A 19,789-nucleotide genomic window follows, 5' to 3' on the forward strand; every position below is an offset into this window, starting at 1 on the left:
ACATTTTTATGCCTCAGAAAAATCCCACCGACCTCGGCTGAGATTGAACCCAGACCCATAGGGGTGTTAGAAAACAGTCACGCTTACCACTACACCACCGGCGCAAGCTATGTGAAAAATAGTTGCAACATAAGAAACACTGCAATGAGATTATCATTCTGTATTTCATTTAAAATCGTCACAAAATCATACATCACAGGAAGTTATTCGGGATTTACATTTGAGGAACAAGCAGCAGCAGCAGAGAATGCGTATTCCGAATATGAATGTGTATATGGCGCTAAAACTCTTCGACATTGGCTGACGGCAAAACAGGTGATAGTAGACGGCCTACGAAAAATAATACTGACGATAATAACAACAATTGTGTACTGACGAAAAAGATCGTAGATCCTGCCATCCTCATTTCGCACTTGAACACTTGATTCATTATTCCGCGATTTACAGCCAATTTTGATTCACAAAACGAAAATGGCGGGGGGGAGGGGGGATGTGACAGCTGTATTACCAAAATTCGGCAATGGATGAGGTCAATACCGAAATCTCAGTAAACGCAATTGCTGATTTCGGTATTATCTCTATTTACTGATGGGCTCAGTGAATTACTTTGCCGATTTTTTTGTAAAAATAATAGATCGCTGATATTTCATTAATTTTTTTAAATTAATCTCGGAAAAATATGTTGGTTGCCAACATATCAGCAAAATAATGAACTACCGTGTCGGATCAGTATTTTTTCTGCCGAGCACGTGAATCTGTTTTAATTTCTGGATTTTGATTGTTAGTGCACTTTTTTTCCACGGACATTTTCTTGTTTCGACGACATGACTGAAACTGTATGAATAACTATGAAAACTGACTGATGTAATCAATACACTCGTGAATTGAATAAGAATAAAATGAATAAGATTTACTAAAATTTTCATACGGTTCATAGTCACAAAAGAGTTTCGGTGTGGCATTTTTATCGAATACACCCTTTATGAATCAACTTTCATCTTGTAGCTGCAAAACAAAGCTAAAAATGTGAACTCATACTCATTTTTTGACTTCTACACAACCAACCTTCTTCTTCTTCTTCTTCTTATTCGCATTTCAAGCTTATTGCTTAGCGCATATTAGCTTATTGCGTGCTCTCAACTTAGTGTTCTATAAATGCACTTCCACAGTTATTAATTGAGAGCTTTCGATGCCAATACCAATGCATGAATTTGTATATTTTGTGGCAAGCACAATGATACTCTATGCCCAGGGAGTCGAGAAAATTTCCAACCAGAAAGATTCCCTCGACCGGACCGGGAATCGAACCCGTGCTCCGGCTTGGTAATACCGTGCCTTTACTGACTAGGCTATGAGGCCCCTAAACACACAACCAACCACTCTTGCTGAATAACATAAACTTCAAACGTGCTATTTCGACAACTTAACAACTTGTACTCAGCTAATAAACCATGTTAGCGTTAAATTGGAAGCATTTTTACAGTCAACGAAGTTTATTTTTAGACTTGTGCAGTTTACAGCTTTTACTCCCCTCTTTTACAAAGCTGAACAACTAGTGAAAAGTAATACATGAAGGACATGTAGATCGCTGAGTAACCGCGATCTTATGAGTACCACAGTACATTGCTTATGAGTAACTGCAGTTTTTTTAATTACAAATATGAGTGAATTTCGTTGTCCTAGCTCGCTATTCTACTATCTATATGCAATTTTCACACTGCCGAACTCTAACGGAACTATCAACTCTATACTTTCATCTACTCCATCTATCGTATAAAACTTACCACTACAGTCTGTTATTTGAAATTAGCATCTTCAACTAAACTAATGGGGTGTTTACATCTGTGCGGATTTCCTAGCGCTAGTGTACTCGCCAACTAGTACGAATTTCAGTTGCTCCTGAAATCTAATGCTGGTAGACGATGATGCCCTGTTTACATTTTGCTAGTGAGCTTTTTTTGCTAGCAGCTAGCTCATTAGCGCTAGTGAAATAGCATAAGTGTAAACACCCCATAAACAACGGACGACAAACAACACCCAGTACACCACTAGGGAAATTTCCATTTAACGAATAGTTCCACCGGCTGGAGCGGGAATCAAATCCTCATTTCTTGGCACACACAATACGCCAGAACGACGGGTGATGCCACTAACCGCACGATATCAAAGCCCACAAACTCTGGGACGGTCTGCCGGAATATCCGAAACAACAGTACACCCCAATGGGTCTGGGTTCAATCCCAACCGAGGTCGGTGGGATTTTTCTGAGGCATAAAAATTTCTGGTCTTCGGAAGGGGAGTAAAGCAGTTGGTCCCGACCCATGTGTGTTTGAATGGGTGCGATATCCTACGCAGGTGTGGAAGCTGCCTTCCTGCACATTCGATTGCCGTCAATGGATGGCAATCGATGTCCGTCGGTGATTGGCACTAGATTATGGAACAGAGACCGACGTTAAATAAAGTAAAGAAGACTACCTCTAGTAGGGAAGGACCGATTAATCGCGGTTTACTCGGGGTTAGAAAGGATAACATCTTTGAGGGAAGGATCAGGGGAGGAGCATGGAAATGGGATATCGTTATCTCATCACAGAGTTGTCGCCAGTACTATAATCAGTAATGTCAAAGTGGTTAAAACTGATGGCTCTCCACGGTAATCAGTTATTGATTTTTTTTTTGTTTTCTTTATTAAAGAGGCGCAAAGAGGAATTAACCAGTTACAAATTTACTATGACATCAATGAGTATAATAGCGGCGGGCAATGTGACCAGGGTAAGTGGTCGACTTATAAAACTGATCCTAGGACCCCGTGATTAGTTTTTGTTCCGAAAAGACTTGTCCTTTGCTGGTTATCTCGATTTTTTTCTAAAGTAATTTATTAGCGAACATTTCCAGACCGGTACTTGATCATATATGATCTCAATTTTTTCAAACTCTCAAAATTAAAACATTCGAAGTCACATTTTGAACATTTTTTTTTTGATAACAAACCTAGAAGAAGAAGAAGATGATGATGAGGATCAAGTCTTTAAAAAATGGTCATGCCTACGATTTTTTCTTCGCTTTCGAACGTTAATTCAATAGCGATAGCAGTACACATAAGATTACTGCTAATCTTTTCTTTCCCGGTTGCTATCAAACATTGTTGGGCATAATTTGACCACCTGTAGCCTCATAATCAGTGATATTATTGTGCAGATCTTATACTCCCCCGTTTACTTTGGGCTAGATTTGCACTACGAGGGGAGAGGTGGTTCATTATAATCTGTTGAGCGGTGGGATTTGGAAGTTCTTCGTACTGAATACTAAGTGGCTGTAGCAGTTTAAAAATGAAGACTGGAATTGTTTCAATAGTAATTTTGGCCATTATGGCCCTAGGTATTTCAGGTGAGTAAGGTTGGCTTTATAAATTTAATCGGTTTTCTTCACAATGCTGTACACTTTCAGATGTATCTAGCCAAGGAATCATCGTAGATGCAGCCTTGCGAAGAATTTTGGAAAATTTCCGACAGTTGATGAGAACAGGAAATCCAGAAACTGGAATGCCCGTCTTGGCACCATATTTCAATGAGAATGTATTGATGAACGTTTCATTCGGAGGACTCTTTGAGTGAGTTAAATCGGATGTAGAAATGCAGTAAGACACTTCCTAACAGCCTTATTTCAGGTTTGATGCGCGATTCACGCCTATTCACATCGAAGGGTTGGATGCCTTCCAAGGACGATTGCAAGTTGATCTGTCAACCCTTCAGTTTCCTTATGAGTTCCGTTATGATGATGAAATAGTGATGAGTGGATTTTATGACATGAACGGTCGGATGTACGGCTTGATTCCGATTTTCGGGATGGGTAACTTCTTCATTCGACCAAAGGGGGTGCACATTAATGGGACAGCTACCATCACCGACGATGGCGAAGGAATGCTTACTCTGGCTGATTTCACTATTCAGTTGATGATCGATTCCCTGGAGGTATGCGATGATTGTCAAGATCTTTTTTGTTAGTTACTTATGTCATTCCGTTTTCGAATTTCCAGACAAATATCCAAGGAATGCTGCTCGGTGGAGACTTATCGGATTTACTGAACGAAGTAATTCAGGATATCGTTCCTTCGATTTTCAGAAACTTCCCAGAAGGTATGACAAATCTAATGTCTGCAGCCATACTACCGATGGCTAATCGATTCCTAGCTACAAGAACAATGGAGGATTTATTGAGTCTTCTGTTTCCCAGAGCTAGCTAAACCACTAAACCACCCGCAAATGAGTGTTTGTCTATACAGTGAACAGTTCAATTATAAATGTTATCTTTTGCATGTTTACGCTACTGGTTTTATTATTCCAAATGCACAGTTTAGGCTACATACACATTTTTAATGAACATATTTAATCGCTGGTAAGATAAGCTGAATAGTTGCCAACGAACCACTGTTTCTTACTTTTAATGCATAATCTTGTAAAGATTTAGGCAGCCAACTACTAAATGGCTCGCAAAAATGAAAAGTTGAACCTGAACCCAATCAATCATTATTCTCTATGTTCTTTTTTTTTTCAAATACCGAGACATGTCGCGTTAGATACACGGTTGATGTTTAACGTATAAGGTTAAAGATAGCGCCAAAATGTATGCTCTAACTTATCACAGTATTGAATGCAATAAATATTGTATGCAATAATCTATAACGGTTGCCAAAACTAATTCACGCGTAACTATTCAAATAAACGTATCTGCTTTTGAAAACAATAACTTCAATCGACGATTTATCTTAACTGCTAACTCACCTACGCAAACAAACACCATCATCAGGTAGATGGTGTTATTAGTTATTGTGAGTGAGCTAGCAGTTGCCACAAATCGTCTATTGAAGTGATTGTTTACAAAAGCAGATACGTCGATTTGAATAGCTGCGCTTGAATTATTTCACGGTGGATGAAGCCAACTCAGACAAAGAGAAAGCCAATAATATTCATAAATTTCCATATTACGCAGTTCACTCAGCGCTAAGTATCCTGCGTTTTTAGACTTCTCAAACAACTGAGTAAAACTGACTCTTTCACTCTGAGCTAGTCTCATCGGCCGTGTAAATCTTAAACTTCAAATAAACATTAATGGCGGTAAGCTCCAATCGATATTATCCTCGGATTAAATCCCGATCAAGAATGTCCAGCTGCTTTGATGTCGACATCAGAGTTATTCAACACGATGCTATGCAAACAATTCGCAGATCATCCAAACAGGGACGGTATTAAAAGTTAATCCGAGTTGGAGCTTACCGCCATAACAATTGTAAAGGGCGCACTATAGGAAATCAGGCGGACAAAAATAAGAAAATTTACTTTTTCTGATTCTGGAATACTCTATCAATAGCAAACACTTTGACTAAGACGTTCCCAAAACTTCAGGTGTCTACGATTTGTAGTTTCAGAGATATTCAACAGAGAAATGCTGAAATCATACACTTTTTGCATTAAAAACAAGCCCAAATTAAAATATCATTTTATAATGAATTTAACCGTTATTCCCATCAGAGTTGGTTGGAAATGTTAACATGAAGCTTTAGTGTATAATTTATTAGCTAGAGAATGATCTTTTGAAGAGGGTAGGTGGATAGTTCCATTAGAGTACGGCAGTATGAAAATTAAATAGAAGTTGAAAATGAGCGAAGGGCCATTTTCGCGATGAAACTGTTTTGTTATATTGAAATATATTGTTGAACAACGGACTCAATTTAATTTTTGATTTAAAAAAAATTAAAGGGTTGTGTCCTAGGCACGACCGCAGCATGACGTAGAACCATGCAAAATTGATGTTTGTCGAACATTTTTGACTATTATATTTATTATTATGAATGGGGCGGGGCAGAACGTTTCTTTTGTGCAGAATATGGATAAAGGATCGACTTTGGATGTTAATCATATTGCATATATAGAGGTACCAGGTATGTTTTTCAGTCAGTTGTTGGTAATTTACCAACATAATATCATCGGATGTATGTCTCCTCTTAGAGCAACCGTAACGGTACGCTGCTAAACTCATTTTAGCAGCCCTCATCATAGCGCAACTACCGTATCGGGGGTTGCCATACGAGTAACTAAAATAGCAGTCGGCTTCTCGGTGAGAGGCGCGCTACCAAATTTAGCAGCGCGGGAGAAAGGTTGCTATTCGTAGAAATGTCAAAATGCTCACTACCGGTACGGATAAAGGCGAGTAAATTGATAACCGCGATAGCAGCGACCGGTGTGGAGAAGAGTGACTAAACTAAAATGAGAGCGCTGTGCGCTGTTAAAATAGTCGCGGAAATGACAACGACCGTTACGGTTGCTCTTAAGCAATTGTTTTGAAAATTTTGGCTTTTGCTTTTACTTATATGAGATGAATAATAACTAGGCACGCCATGACTTTTCATACACATTTCCTGACAGTTGGTAAAAGGCCATTTGGATTGAAGCTGCTGCACGGGTAAGTTCAACATTCACTAGCTGCGTCGTGGGTGATTTGCCCATAACCAATATCGGCGGATTTTCACATTTCTGGCGATCCTGCCAGGAGGTAATAAAGGGTAAATCACCCACTTGCAAGGAAAATCGTAAATTTGAACGCGACCGGAACGGCCGTTTTGAATGCGAGTGAGGACGGATTTTTGCAAAAATCGTCTCCTCGCCGTGGCAAGGCCACAGGAAAGAACGCGACCGAGACGACCGTTTTGATGCGAGTGAGGACGGATTTTTGCAAAAATCGTCTCCTCGCCGTGGTAAGGCCATAGGAGAGAACGCGACCGGGACGGCCGTTTTGAATGCGAGTGAGGACGGATTTTTGCAAAAATCGTCTCCTCGCCGTGGTAAGGCCACAGGAAAGAACGCGACCGGGACGGCCGTTCTGAATGCGAGTGAGGACGGATTTTTGCAAAAATCGTCTCCTCGCCGTGGCAAGGCCACAGGAAAGAACGCGACCGGGACGGCCGTTCTGAATGCGAGTGAGGACGGATGTGCAAAAATCGTCTCCTCGCAGTGGCAAGGCCACAGAAATAGCACGCGACCGTTCAAAAAAAAAAAAAAAAACAAAAAAACTGGTATCATTACCATGGCAACGAAAACTAATGAGCATTTTATGGCATTTAACAGAATTTTCGAGATGGCTGACGAGGGAAAATACATCCGGGAGCGGAGAAACGAGGAAGAAAATCGCAGACGACGAACGCCGTTTGACGGGTCTGATTCGGATGAAGACGAACGCAGCGCGGGATTGGACAGTGAAAGTTGCGACAGCCTAGAGGACGGCGATAATCCGACGGATCACGAAGGAGCATCTAGCGAGTTTGGCTCGGAAGATGACTGCAACACGCCCAAGTAGCAATTTTGGTTTTATGAGGGTTCTGTAGACCATGATTTAGGCTTGTAGAATGCTATAAAACCTCTATAAAGCTTGCAATGTTACTTGGGCGGAATCAGATAGCGGAGGTGGCATGGAACATCCTACAGAACAACCGATTGACGAAACTGACGCTCGAGAAAGGCAAGCGGACTTGTTCTCAAGCACAGCCATTCGGTCGGACAACGCCCTGGAACAGCGGTAGGCAACGTTACTATTGACCAACTTGAAAAATTAGAGCAAACGCTTGAAAAGCTTCTGGATGCGTTCAAAGAACCCACGAGACCAGCGAAAACTGCCCCACCCGCCCGCGATGCGGATTTGACATGGACCAGCTCCCACGCACCGGTATCCTCTGCAGTCGAGTATGGATCATGCAGCGTTCGTTGGGAAAGCATTAAACCTTTTCCAAAAGACATCCCATCAAACAAGATGTGGGAGGCTTGGAATTCTTATATTGAGAATTTCGAGATTGCCCTCTCCCTCAGCAATGCTCGGGACCCAGTGCGCAAAACGCAGCTACTTTTCTTCTCCATGGGGGAGCAGCTGCAAAACATCGTTCGAGCGGCAAAGCTTCGTCCCAGCTTATCCCGGCCGGATTGTTACGAAGAAAACGTTGACGAATACTTCAGATCGATGACCGACACGGCCGCAGAGCACGAGGCATTCTCAAATATGAGGCAGCAAAAAGGAGAGTCAGCAGTTACATTCCCCTGGATTCGATTTCCCCTGGGTTCGGGTTACAGCGCCATCATGTTGTCAAAGAGGGTTTTTAAGTGGGGAAGTCGCCGTTAGTGGCGCTTAAGTCGAATAGGAATCTTTACACAAGTTTTTAAAGAAATTTTGTTCGAGCCTCCATGTCTGTTCTCTGTGTGCAAAAGTGGAATACGGGTTTTAAAATAAAAATTGACAGCATTCAGTAATTCATTATAACTTGTATAACTTTTATACCAAAGGAGAGGGAAGATATGAGATGGATAATAACTAGGCACGCCATGACTTTTCATACACATTTCCTGACAGTTGGTAAAAGGCCATTTGGATTGAAGCTGCTGCACGGGTAAGTTCAACATTCACTAGCTGCGTCGTGGGTGATTTGCCCATAACCAATATCGGCGGATTTTCACATTTCTAATTGTAGTGTGCTTAAAATTTATTTCCCGGAAAAATAGTGATCGTCAAATCCATGTCTTTTTTGAGTTGACGTTATAGACGGGGGGAGGGGAAGAGGGATATTTTGCATATCCAATTCTCATTCCTCATTATGTGACAGGTGATCACGCCGTGAGCCACCTTTATCCGCTTAGTTGGTCCTGCTTGCTACATGACCAAGGGCCACGCCGTCCGAAGCGGTAATGAGCAGAGGCATTTTGACATTTAAATGATCTTTATTTCTTGTATTTGTTTGGTTTACATGTATGAATTATCAAGTGACACAGATGCGTCTTTTCAACTTTAGTACATTTGAAATTTTAATTATTATTTACAGTTCCTAGTCCTATTAGGCCTGTTATTAGAGTATGACCACCTTGGTAGGATTGGTTTGTTTTGAATTTGAAAATGGAGACTACTTATAACTACTATTTACAACTACAATTAACCTGTAACTACTATATACACCTAACCTACTATATACAAATTGCTTATCAAAGCATGTTCTGATGTATTGCATTTCTGCATAAACCTAGTCTTAATTTCATCAATTTTGAAATCTAATTTTGGAATGTTCGCCTCTTGGTGGAGGTCTGAAATTCTTGTGTCAAAGGGACGATCAAGGATCATCCTAAGCACTCTGTTCTGAGCAACCTGGATTTTGTTCCTGTGAGTGATTCCCACACCGGAGCTGCGTAGAGGATCGCAGGTGCTATGATTTGTTTGTAGACAGCCAGTTTGTTCACCCTTGAGGGGCGGGATCTACGGCAAATCAGCCGATACAGACACCTAACCAAGGCGGAACACTTGATTACGGTTTTCTCCACATGGGAGCGGAATAAGAGCTTTTCGTCAAACAACATCCCGAGATAGGTTACTTCGGCGGACCACTCAACCCTTGTGCCATCCATGATTACAGTACAAGAGGGAGCCGGTTTTAGTTTGGGTGATTGCCGATGGTGGAACATGATTGTTTGTGTTTTGGAAGCATTGATTTTGATTTTCCACGTGGTGGCATAATCAGCAAAGGCGTCAAGGCATCGTTGAAGCTTGTTTGTTATTTCACGAGGCATCCTTCCCTTGACGGTTATAGCAGTATCATCTGCGAACAGAAATAACACGCAACCGTTACCCAAGGGAGTAATGTCGGAAGTGTAGATGCTGTATAGCAAAGGGCCCAACAGCGTCCTTGCGGAACACCTGCTGGGATAGAAAATGTGCTTGAATTGCAACCATTCAACGATACCCTGAACGACCTTTGCTGAAGGTAGTTACGGGTGATTTTAACAAGATGCAAAGGAAAGTTGAAGTTACAAAGCTTGTATACAAGCCCATTGTGCCAGACATTATCAAACGCTTTCTCAACGGCTAACAATGCCATGGCTGTAGACTTGGATACAGCCTTGTTACTTCGGATTATATTCATCACCCGTACTAGCTGATGATTTGTGGAGTGCCCCTTCCTGAACCCGAACTGTTCCGGTAGGAGAATGTTGTGTTCCTCGACAAACTTGAGCAAACGATTTTGAATAAGTTTCTCGAACAATTTGCTCAGCGCTGAAAGGAGGCTGATTGGTCTGTAGCTTGAAGCTAGCGTTGGGTATTAGGTATGATTTTCGCTGTCTTCCAGATACTTGGAAAGTAGTGCAGTTCCAAGCATCTGTTGAAGACAGCATCCAGCAGAGAGTGAACCTTCATGCTGAGATTTTTCAATACTAGGTTGAATATTCCGTCAAACCCGGCGGCCTTCATGTTTTTGGTGCATTTCAGCGTTGAGCAAATCTGTTCCACTGTGATTGTATCCTCCGGAGGGATAGAACAACGGGGAGGAATCAAGGTTGAGTACGCATAACTCAACCTGAACTTCTAGCGGACTTTGGATGTTGAAGCCAAGCAAGTGCGATTTGGCAATATGCTCACCAATCGCATTTGCTTTCTCCTGAGGGGTGATTATGAGCCGATCGCCATCATTTTCATCTTTGAGTAGAGGAATGGGTTTGGGGTGCGTCTTTAGGACCTTGGCAACCTTCCAGAATGATCTGAAGCGGTCGTCCAGATTCTGGATGAGCCGCCCGAAACTTTCGTTCCGGAGTGAGACCATTTTGGAAGCGGAACGGAGTACAGCCCATGTTGCGAATGGTCGAACAGCAGACGACCGTTCTGGTTCTGCTGGTAGTTCTGCCAGGCCTCATGGCAAGCATTCAGATCTCCTTCAACAACGAAGCGGGAACCGGTACGGGTGATGGTGGCCAGGTCTTTCTTAAATTTAGCCGCTAGTCCACTGCTGGCGGCACACTGTCGAGGGCAGTAGACGGCGATGAACTGGACGTATCCAGTCGCCGACTCCAGCTCCACACCAAGGGCCTCGATGATAGAGGTGCGGATATGGGACAGACTGCGGTATTTTATCCCTTTTCTGACGATGATCGCAACACCACCCCCCCCCCCCTGGAGCTGGTACGATCAAGCCGAATGATGTTGTGGTCCGGTAACCAGCAACTGTCGCCGGACTTGAGGTGGGTCTCGGTGAGGAGGTATGCTTGTGGAAGAAGTCCGCAAGCTCGATGGTTTTTGCTCTTAAGGATCAAGCGTTTCATGTAACTATGCATAGTGGTTTAGACGCCATAATGCATAGCCAGTTTCACGATAGTTTCGAACTGTTCGTTCTTGTTGGTGCACTTGCGGAAAGCGCTTGTAACATGGACGAACATGTTCCAACACTCGTCCACCGAGTACATACCTTCTAGCGTTGGCGGTGTTCTCCAGGATCCAGAGGGGAGTGGAATTTGTTCACCGGGCGTTGGTTGGGGGGGGGGGGGGAGTGGGTTGCACTCGCGGTTGCTGGTTGGTTCGAAGAGGCGGAATATCGCCTGGCCCGAAAGTCGGGGTCTTATTTTTCTTACGTCCTGGTTGGTTGGAGGTCGATGCATCCTTTCGGATACGCTTGAACTCCTCGCGTTTGGGGTACTGCCTGTCAGAGCCCTGATGAGCACCGCCACAGTTGACACACTTGATAACCTCAGGACTGTCATCTGGGCAGTCGGAAGAGGCATGGTCCTTGGTGCAGAAGCTGCAGCGTGGGTTGATGTTGCAATTTCGGGTGCCGTGTCCGAAGTTGAGGGAGCGCTGACACTGCGTTACATCGCGGCAGCCACCACGGTAGGACTCCCAACGGATGATGACGTTGAAGAGCGAGCGCATTGCAACGCATTAAGCGTCACCGTCCCCTTCTTGTAGTGTACCAGGAAAAGGCAATCCTGGTACTTCCTCTGGCTTTCGTTCCTCTTCTTGATCCGAAAGACGGCGATGGGGGCTAGCTTGTACCGATCTTTAATTTCAGCTTCGATCACCTTCGTTTCGAAAGTCGGAAGGCCTTTGATGACTACCTTAAATGGCTTATCGCCCGGGACGTCGTGTGTGAAAAATTCCACTTTGGAATTCTTCAGCGAAGCCAAAACTTTGTTGTAGTCCGCTTTGGTGTGGTGGATGATTTTTGTGCCAATCCCGCACAGCTTGTACTCGGCAGCGACGCCAAGGGATGCCATCTCTTGAGCCAGCTTGTCGAGTGGTACTGACTTCACCACTAGAGGTGGAAGTTTCACTTTCGGTCCGTTCTGGCCGCCCGTGGCCAAGTTTTCAACGGACCCGCCGAAATTACCGACGTCACTACCATTGATTGCTGTGGCGTTATCCTGGGGACCACTATTCATTGGGGTATGGACACTTCCACGGTCGGATGCGTCTCTCTTTGTCTTTTTGCCGCCTTGGGCAGTGTTAGACTGGGTTGCAGGGTTCGAGCCTGTCTTCTTCTTCCGCTTCGACATCACACGCGATGCACCGAAACGACCGAAAACGTGAACAAACGCGAAGCACTATTAATATCACTGGCACTGAGCGAGCGAATCAAACAACCGACTGTACTGCACAACGGTATGATGCAGAATGAGCCATCGGTCTCGGTCCTAATGTTGATGAGCAGAGGCACGACAGCAGCGCTGTTTTATATCTTTTCAGGTTCAAGCAGAACGATGTGCAACCGCACCTGACAGGATTTCCCGCCGTTTTTTTATGAATGGGGTGGGGCAGAAAGTTTCTTTTGTGCAGAATATGTAAAAAAGGATGGACTTTGGATGTTAATTCAATTGCATACATAGAGATACCAGATATGTTTTACAGTCAGTTGTGTGTAATTCACCAACATAAATCATCGAATATGCCTTTCAAGCACATTTTTTTTTCCAAATTTCAAAGTTTTGGTGCAGGAAGAAAATGGAAAAACTTTTGTTTTTACTAATAATTGTGGTTTTGTTTTAAATTTATTTACCAGAAAAAAAGTGATCATGTCTTTTTCGGGTTGTTGTTAGGGAGGAGAGAGGGTTTAACATGCACAATTTTCCAAGTCTCATTCCTCATTGTGGTGGACACGCCGTGATCCACCTTTAGCCGCTGAATTGGTCCTGCTTGCTGCAGAACCTAGTGCCACGCCGTCCGAAGCGGTAATGAGCAGAGTCTGGAAAGCAGCGCTGTTTTACATCTTTTCAAGTTCAAGCAGAATGATGTGCAACCAAGAGGTATTCGTTTATGATAACTGGGTTTGGGGAAAACGATTAGTTCATGAAAACAGTGATAAAATTATCATTTGCGCATTTTTCAAAAGTTTATTGATTAAAAATTGGAAAAGTATTTATTTCAGCAGATTCATTAAGTAATATCCTATCGATTGGCGTATCTGGATTTTAATTTCATCTATAAATGACAAAGTTACAAGCGTTCAGAACCTAACACTATTTCACCACACATATTTTTTGATTTGTATCCTAGTATAGTCCACAAAGACGTAGTTCTACGTCAAAAGCTACGTGCTTTTATGATCATTTATATTTATACTTGTTATTTATGGGCTTTATTATGTATCAAAGGTAGAATAAAGCATCTGCTACCCAGTATTCATACCTATCGTTCAAGACTTGTTGACGCTACCTATATTACTCATTGAGTTCAAAATCGTATATAAATCGTTATGGGCTGTTTCTAGTTTCATTGAAGACGGTTAAACACAAGTGTGCACATAGATAAAAAAAAAACTATTATTTCACTTTTTGACGTAAAGCTAACGCATACCGAAAACGTTCATAGCCTTCAAGTATATTTGTGAAAAATATAATATCCACGAGGAAAAGCAAACACGACTGCAGGATAAAATTGACATACTTGCCAGTAAATACAAGGAAAAGTGGAGTCAATCTCAACGAAAAAAAGAGAGATTTGATTGAGATGATCGGAGTTTTCTCGAAAAATAAAATTCCTTCAACATCAAAACGAGGCAGACCTTCAAAGCAGTTTGATGAGCTGAGTGAAAGAAGCAAGCGTCGTCTCGTCGACAGCGAGGAAGTAAATCCAAAGGTGGACAGCATCGAGAAGGCCTTATTTATTGCGCGACGGGCTGCCTATAATCGACGGGACTTCAATCTGGTTAAGGTCATTGGACACCTTATTAAAACCCAAGAAGCATTTAGTATGTTCATTGAAGCTGGCTTTTGCTTAGTCAATACGAAGTAATACATCGAGAGGCACCATCAAGATTTCCACCATTCAACGTTATCGGGACATTCAAAAAAGTATGTGCCCCTCCAACTCAATCCATTGAGGAAACCACGTCCACAATAAAGGTGAAACCACCGACAAACCGACATGACACTTAATTCTGACTTATGCCCGAAAATCATAAACGGCCGATTTAAATGTGCAGTGATCCGAACTGTCAAAACCATAGGATTTTTTATCTAGATAAAATAGTTTGTCCAGAATAGATCCAACATGAACCAATTAATAACTTTTGCATGCGGGTTCATGGTTTAGCTAAATATCTACCGAGAATACGGAGCCAGATGTCAGTAGAGTGCTTTGGTCAGAAATTTTATTGTTTTTGCTATGGTCATTCATGTCGGTTTGTCGGTGGTGAAACTACAGGCTCTGTTGGAGCAAACAGTCCAACGAATCATCAAAGTTATTGAGAGGGAACTCGACGAGTTTATGACATCAAATAACCTGGAATATTCAGAATTGATTCTATTGAGTAGTTGGGGCATGGTTGGTTCAACCGGTTATTCCCAGTATCATCATACACTGCCAGACGAATGTCAAGATGATTCTGATGTATTATCATCAACACTATCTCCAATGCATTGGAATCTGTCGACGAAGTTAAAGAAGATTTTGCTAGTGATGATAGCAGTGCCGAATAATAAAAAAATGTACAATATCGTGAAAACAATAGAAAAAAACCCGAATTTATCCACCTATGGTGTGATCAGACCCTTCTTACTTATTCAAGTTTATTTATTTTATTGTCATTATCAGTGAGCAAGCCCCCCACCCCCGTGTCATCCAGTGACGCTACGCCACTGCCTGGGGGTACCCGGAATATATCCGGGTGTAGTCTATTTGGTGAGGCTACCAATCACCTTATCATCGTATTTTAATGTGATTTAATGGGTTTTAATTCAATTCCTATTCAAGCAACTTCCCCGGGGTACCCGGAACATGTCCAAGTGTGTCCAATGTGGTCTGGAACACTTAACACGACTTGCATTGATCTTATTTTTGAATTCTGTAGTAATTTGATGTGTCGCATGATGGTTTTGATACGTTTTCCGTTAAATCCAGCGTGAAGGCCCATATTCACCGGATCTTATTCCGGCCATATCTCCGGAACCGGTTCACCGATTCCAAAACCGTTCAATAGCGTTCAATGGGACCCTAAGACCTATCATTTGGCGCCGAGTTTGTCCAAATCGGTTGAGCGGTTGCTGAGAAACGCATTCATTTCGTTACATACACACACACATACACACATACACACGTACACACACACACACAGACATGTTCCGATCTCGTCGAGCTGAGTCGAATGGTATATGACACTCGGCCCTCGGGGCCTCGGATCGATAGTCGGTTTTTCAAGTGATATCTATACCCTTCTTTGTAAGAAGGGTAAAAAAAGATTGAAAATTTATACCTTTTCCACAAGTTATTTTTTTTATTATAGTGACTTAAACACTCTTGGGTCATTCGTGACTTGTCCGGGGTGAGATTTGAACACGTAACTTTGACGTGAGAGGTACGGATGTTAACCACTACGCCGGAGTCGTCCCCGCAAAAGTTAATTTTAATCCCCCATTTTTTCACTCATTCTGTTACCTATCTTATAACTGAAATAAACTAGGAAGAACGAATAGAACCATTCATTGAAATGGAAGCTATGTTGTAAAATTCACAATATGTTGTCCGTAAATAAATGTTACAGAAAAAGACTTGAAAATATTATCATTAAAGATCAATTTAAAACTAAGCCCTTATAAAAAGTTGTTCGTGAATCATCAAAATGTGTTCCTCGTCACTTAGTTAATAATTACAACCATTCAACATCTTACATTGAAGCAAAAATGGGGAAAATATTTTTGTCCGCCTGCTTGTATGGAAATTTCCCATAGTGGGGCGGATCAACCTTTTCTATACAGAGTTGGAAAAGGGTCCTATCTGCTTTGATCGATTCTTATAATCGACTTTCTCTTTTGATAACCAATCGTTTACCAATATTCGAAGTTTGGCTAAATTTGAGCCATTTTTAAATATTGTTTTTACTAGTTTGTTTATTTGGAAGGCTCAATCGCGTTAGCTTTACGGAGAAGATAGTTCATTGTTCTTTGTTTGTAACATAATTCACTTAATTATATGTCTCGTAGGAGTTCAACGGAATACTCGCGGCTTACTCGAGGTTAGAGAGGTATATTGTCGAAGGATAGGATCAGGGGAGGAGCTTGGGGTAAGGTTTTGTTGTCTCATCAGAGCGTTGTTGCCAGTATGTACGGTAGTGCGGTTCTAGATTCGTCTGGAGTTCGACCGACTATGGTGACCAGTGGGCGGCGATGAGACTCATCGAGACGGGGGGACAAGACAAACAAACATTATTAATAAAAGACAAAAGACAAAGGAATTAAATTCTTATACTAGACATTTGAAGAAACACATAAACCGACTGCATATAGCAGATATCGCGAGTTCCCAACACGTCTCTGATAGGAACATAGGTTGTCTTCCTTGGGCCTCGAGGGTATTCAAAAGTCGCTCTCTGGTGACGTCATTATCCATACATTGCCAAACTGCGTGATCGATGTCGTCGCAACCGTTTCCACACCGACAGATGTTGCTGTCCACGAGGTTCATTCTATTGAGATGAGCATCTAGCGAGTAGTGGTTGGACATAAGTCTACTCATCACGCGAATTTAGTCACGACTTAAGTCCAAGCCTTTAAACCACGCTCTTGAAGAAACATTAGGAATAATTGAATGTAACCACCGTCCAAGATTTCCATTCTCCCAATCGGTTTGCCAACTCGATAGGGTACTCTGACGTACTAAATGTTAAAATTCATCGTGTGAAAAACGTACACAAAATGTATAAAAGGAATAGTAACAACAATAATTTGGCAAACTATTTGGACCTTTGCGACCAACTAAATAAGGTCATTGATATTGCATTTGAGGAGTACGGAACTTGAAATAAATATCATGTCCAAAAATGTGTACCGTAAAACGGGGTAACATTGATAGTTTTTAAAGAATATTCTAAATAATTTGTACAGCAATGAATGTTTTTCAAATTTTATATTTTTAAAACAAGTACTGAGGATCCAAGAGTCAATTCGTAAGTAATATGTTTAACGGAAATTAAAGCCTTTGCACTATTTTTTTAGTTTTGTGACCGAACTTCAGTTTTTTTTTGATTTGGGGTTACTTTGATAATGCTTGATGAATGTAGAAAAAAAATGTGTGAAACTCAATCAATTTAGTTCTTTAAATATGAAACTTTGAATGAGTATATAATCTGAAACCATCACAAGCAATAAGAATACAACATTGAATTTGTGATGGCTATATCAAAGATACATTTCATAAGTGATGGTTTGAGTGCTTTTTCAAACAGGCGAAAAACATGAAAATTGTTTTTAATATGTTTGTAAAATATGTAACACATACTATATAAAACTATATACGATATCAGCGGAAATACCCTAAGCTACAATATGGAGCCAATGTTTCTTATTTGGAAAAAGCACAGTGCTTAAATTTAATCTTTACATTATACTATCAAAGTTACCCGCATTATCAAAGATACCCCGTTTTACGGTATTAACTACTTACCTTACCAATCAGGCTAAGGCCTTGTTGTCCTCTGCTGTCCGAAGAAGTCGTCTCCACTCTACTCGATCCATGGCCACAGTTCGCCAGCCTCGTAGTCTGCGAAGGGTCCGCAGGTCACCTTGTACTTGGTCGATCCACCTTGCCCGCTGCGCGCCTCTTCTTCTTGTTCCTGTTGGGTCGCTTTCTAGAACCATTTTCACTGGGTCGTCGTGCGGCATTCTTACGACGTGCCCAGCACACCGTAGTCGCCCAATTTTTGCAATGTGGACGATGGATGGTTCTCCCAGCAGCTGGTGCAATTCGTGGTTCATTCGCCTCCTCCACGTTCCGTCATCCATCTGCACTCCACCGTAGATGGTACGCAACACCTTCCGTTCGAAAACACCAAGGGCGCGTTGGTCCTCCACGAGCATAGTCCAGGCCTCGTGGCCGTAAAGGACCACCGGTCTAATCAGCGTCTTGTAGACAGTCAACTTCGTGCGGCGGCGAATTTTATTCGACCGGAGCGTCCTCCGGAGTCCAAAGTAGGCACGATTCCCTGCCATAATGCGTCTTTGAATTTCTCTGCTGGTATCATTTTCAGCGGTCACCAGTGAGCCCAAATACACGAACTCATCGACCACCTCGATTTCGTCACCGTCAATCTGAACTCGGGGTGGGAGGCTAACATTGTCTTCCCTAGAACCTCTTGCTTTCATATATTTTGTCTTTGATGCGTTGATGGCAAGTCCAATCCGTCTAGCTTCAGCCTTCAGTCTGATGTACGTTTCCGCCATCATCTCAAAGTTCCGTGCCATAATGTCAATGTCATCGGCGAAACCAAGGAGCTGGATGGACTTCCTGAATATCGTGCCACTCGTGTCTATCCCAGCTCTTCTGATCACACCTTCTAACGCGATGTTGAACAGCAGACACGAAAGTCCATCACCCTGCCGTAACCCCCTTCGAGATTCAAAGGGACTCGAGAGTGTCCCCGATACTCGAACAACGCACGTCACTCGATCCATCGTCGCCTTGACCAATCGCGTCAGTTTATCCGGAAATCCGTACTCGTGCATAATCTGCCATAGCTGATCTCGATCGATTGTGTCGTATGCGGATTTGAAATCGATGAACAAATGATGTGTGGGCACGTTGTATTCGCGGCATTTCTGCAGAACCTGCCGAATCGCGAAAATTTGGTCCGTGGTAGCGCGGGCACCCATGAATCCCGCCTGGTATTGCCCCACGAACTCTCTTGCATATGGTGACAGACGGCGGCATAGAATTTGGGAGAGTACCTTGTAGGCGGCGCTCAGCAGTGTGATCGCGCGGTAGTTGCAGCAATCCAACTTGTCGCCCTTTTTGTAGATTGGGCATACGACACCTTCCATCCACTCCTCCGGTAATATCTCCTCCTCCCAAATCTTGGCAATTACCCAGTGCAGCGCTCTAGCCAGTGCTTCACCACCGTATTTCAATAGCTCACTTGGTAGTTGATCTACACCAGTTGCTTTGTTGTTCTTCAGCCGACCGATCTCCTCCTCAACTTCTTGAAGATCAGGGGCCGGTAGCCTGTCGTCTTCTGCGCGTGCTCCAAGGTCTGTTGCCGTGCCACCTTCGTTTTCTGCTGCTTCACCGTTGAGGTGCTCGTCATAGTACTGCTTCCACCTCTCAATCACCTCACACTCGTTCGTGAGAAGGTTACCGTCCAAGTCCTTGCACATATCGGCTTGCGGCACGTAGCCTTTGCGCGAACTATTTAGCTTCTCGTAGAACTTCCGTGTGTCGTTTACGCGGTACAGATTTTCCATCGCCTCGCGATCTCGATCTTCCTGCTGACGCTTCTTCCTTCGGAAAACCGAGTTTTGTCTGTTCCGCGCTTGTCTGTATCGCTCCACATTCAATCTCGTGCGGTGTTGCAGCATTCTCGCCCGTGCTGCATTCTTCTCCTCTACTAACAGTTTGCATTCGCCGTCAAACCAGTCATTTCTTCGGTCCGGGATTGCAGTACCTAGTGCCGCTACAGCAGTACTACCTATGGCTGAACGGATGTCCCTCCAGCCATCTTCAAGAGAAGCTGCGCCAA

The 19,789-nt window shown here is 42.8% G+C and overlaps 2 protein-coding genes across 2 annotated transcripts in view; one reads left to right on the top strand and one right to left on the bottom strand.

Moving 5' to 3' along the window:
- LOC135712884 (uncharacterized) overlaps positions 1-4,240 on the top strand; it is an 81,557-nt gene extending 77,317 nt beyond the window's left edge. The window contains exons 2-5 of the mRNA XM_065235971.1: positions 3,323-3,384; positions 3,445-3,607; positions 3,665-3,968; positions 4,034-4,240. Of these exons, the coding sequence (XP_065092043.1) occupies positions 3,327-3,384; positions 3,445-3,607; positions 3,665-3,968; positions 4,034-4,240 (732 nt within the window). The 5' untranslated portion in view covers positions 3,323-3,326. The remainder of the gene's footprint in view (positions 1-3,322; positions 3,385-3,444; positions 3,608-3,664; positions 3,969-4,033) is intronic.
- The window catches only part of LOC135712869 (acetylcholinesterase), a 273,865-nt gene that overhangs the window by 135,807 nt on the left and 118,269 nt on the right, over positions 1-19,789 (bottom strand). The window lies entirely within an intron of this gene.

The sequence above is a fragment of the Ochlerotatus camptorhynchus genome, unplaced genomic scaffold, assembly GCF_037179485.1.
Source record: "Ochlerotatus camptorhynchus isolate MF236.1 unplaced genomic scaffold, CSIRO-AGI_Acam_v1.1 ptg000510l, whole genome shotgun sequence".
NCBI lineage: Eukaryota > Metazoa > Arthropoda > Insecta > Diptera > Culicidae > Ochlerotatus > Ochlerotatus camptorhynchus.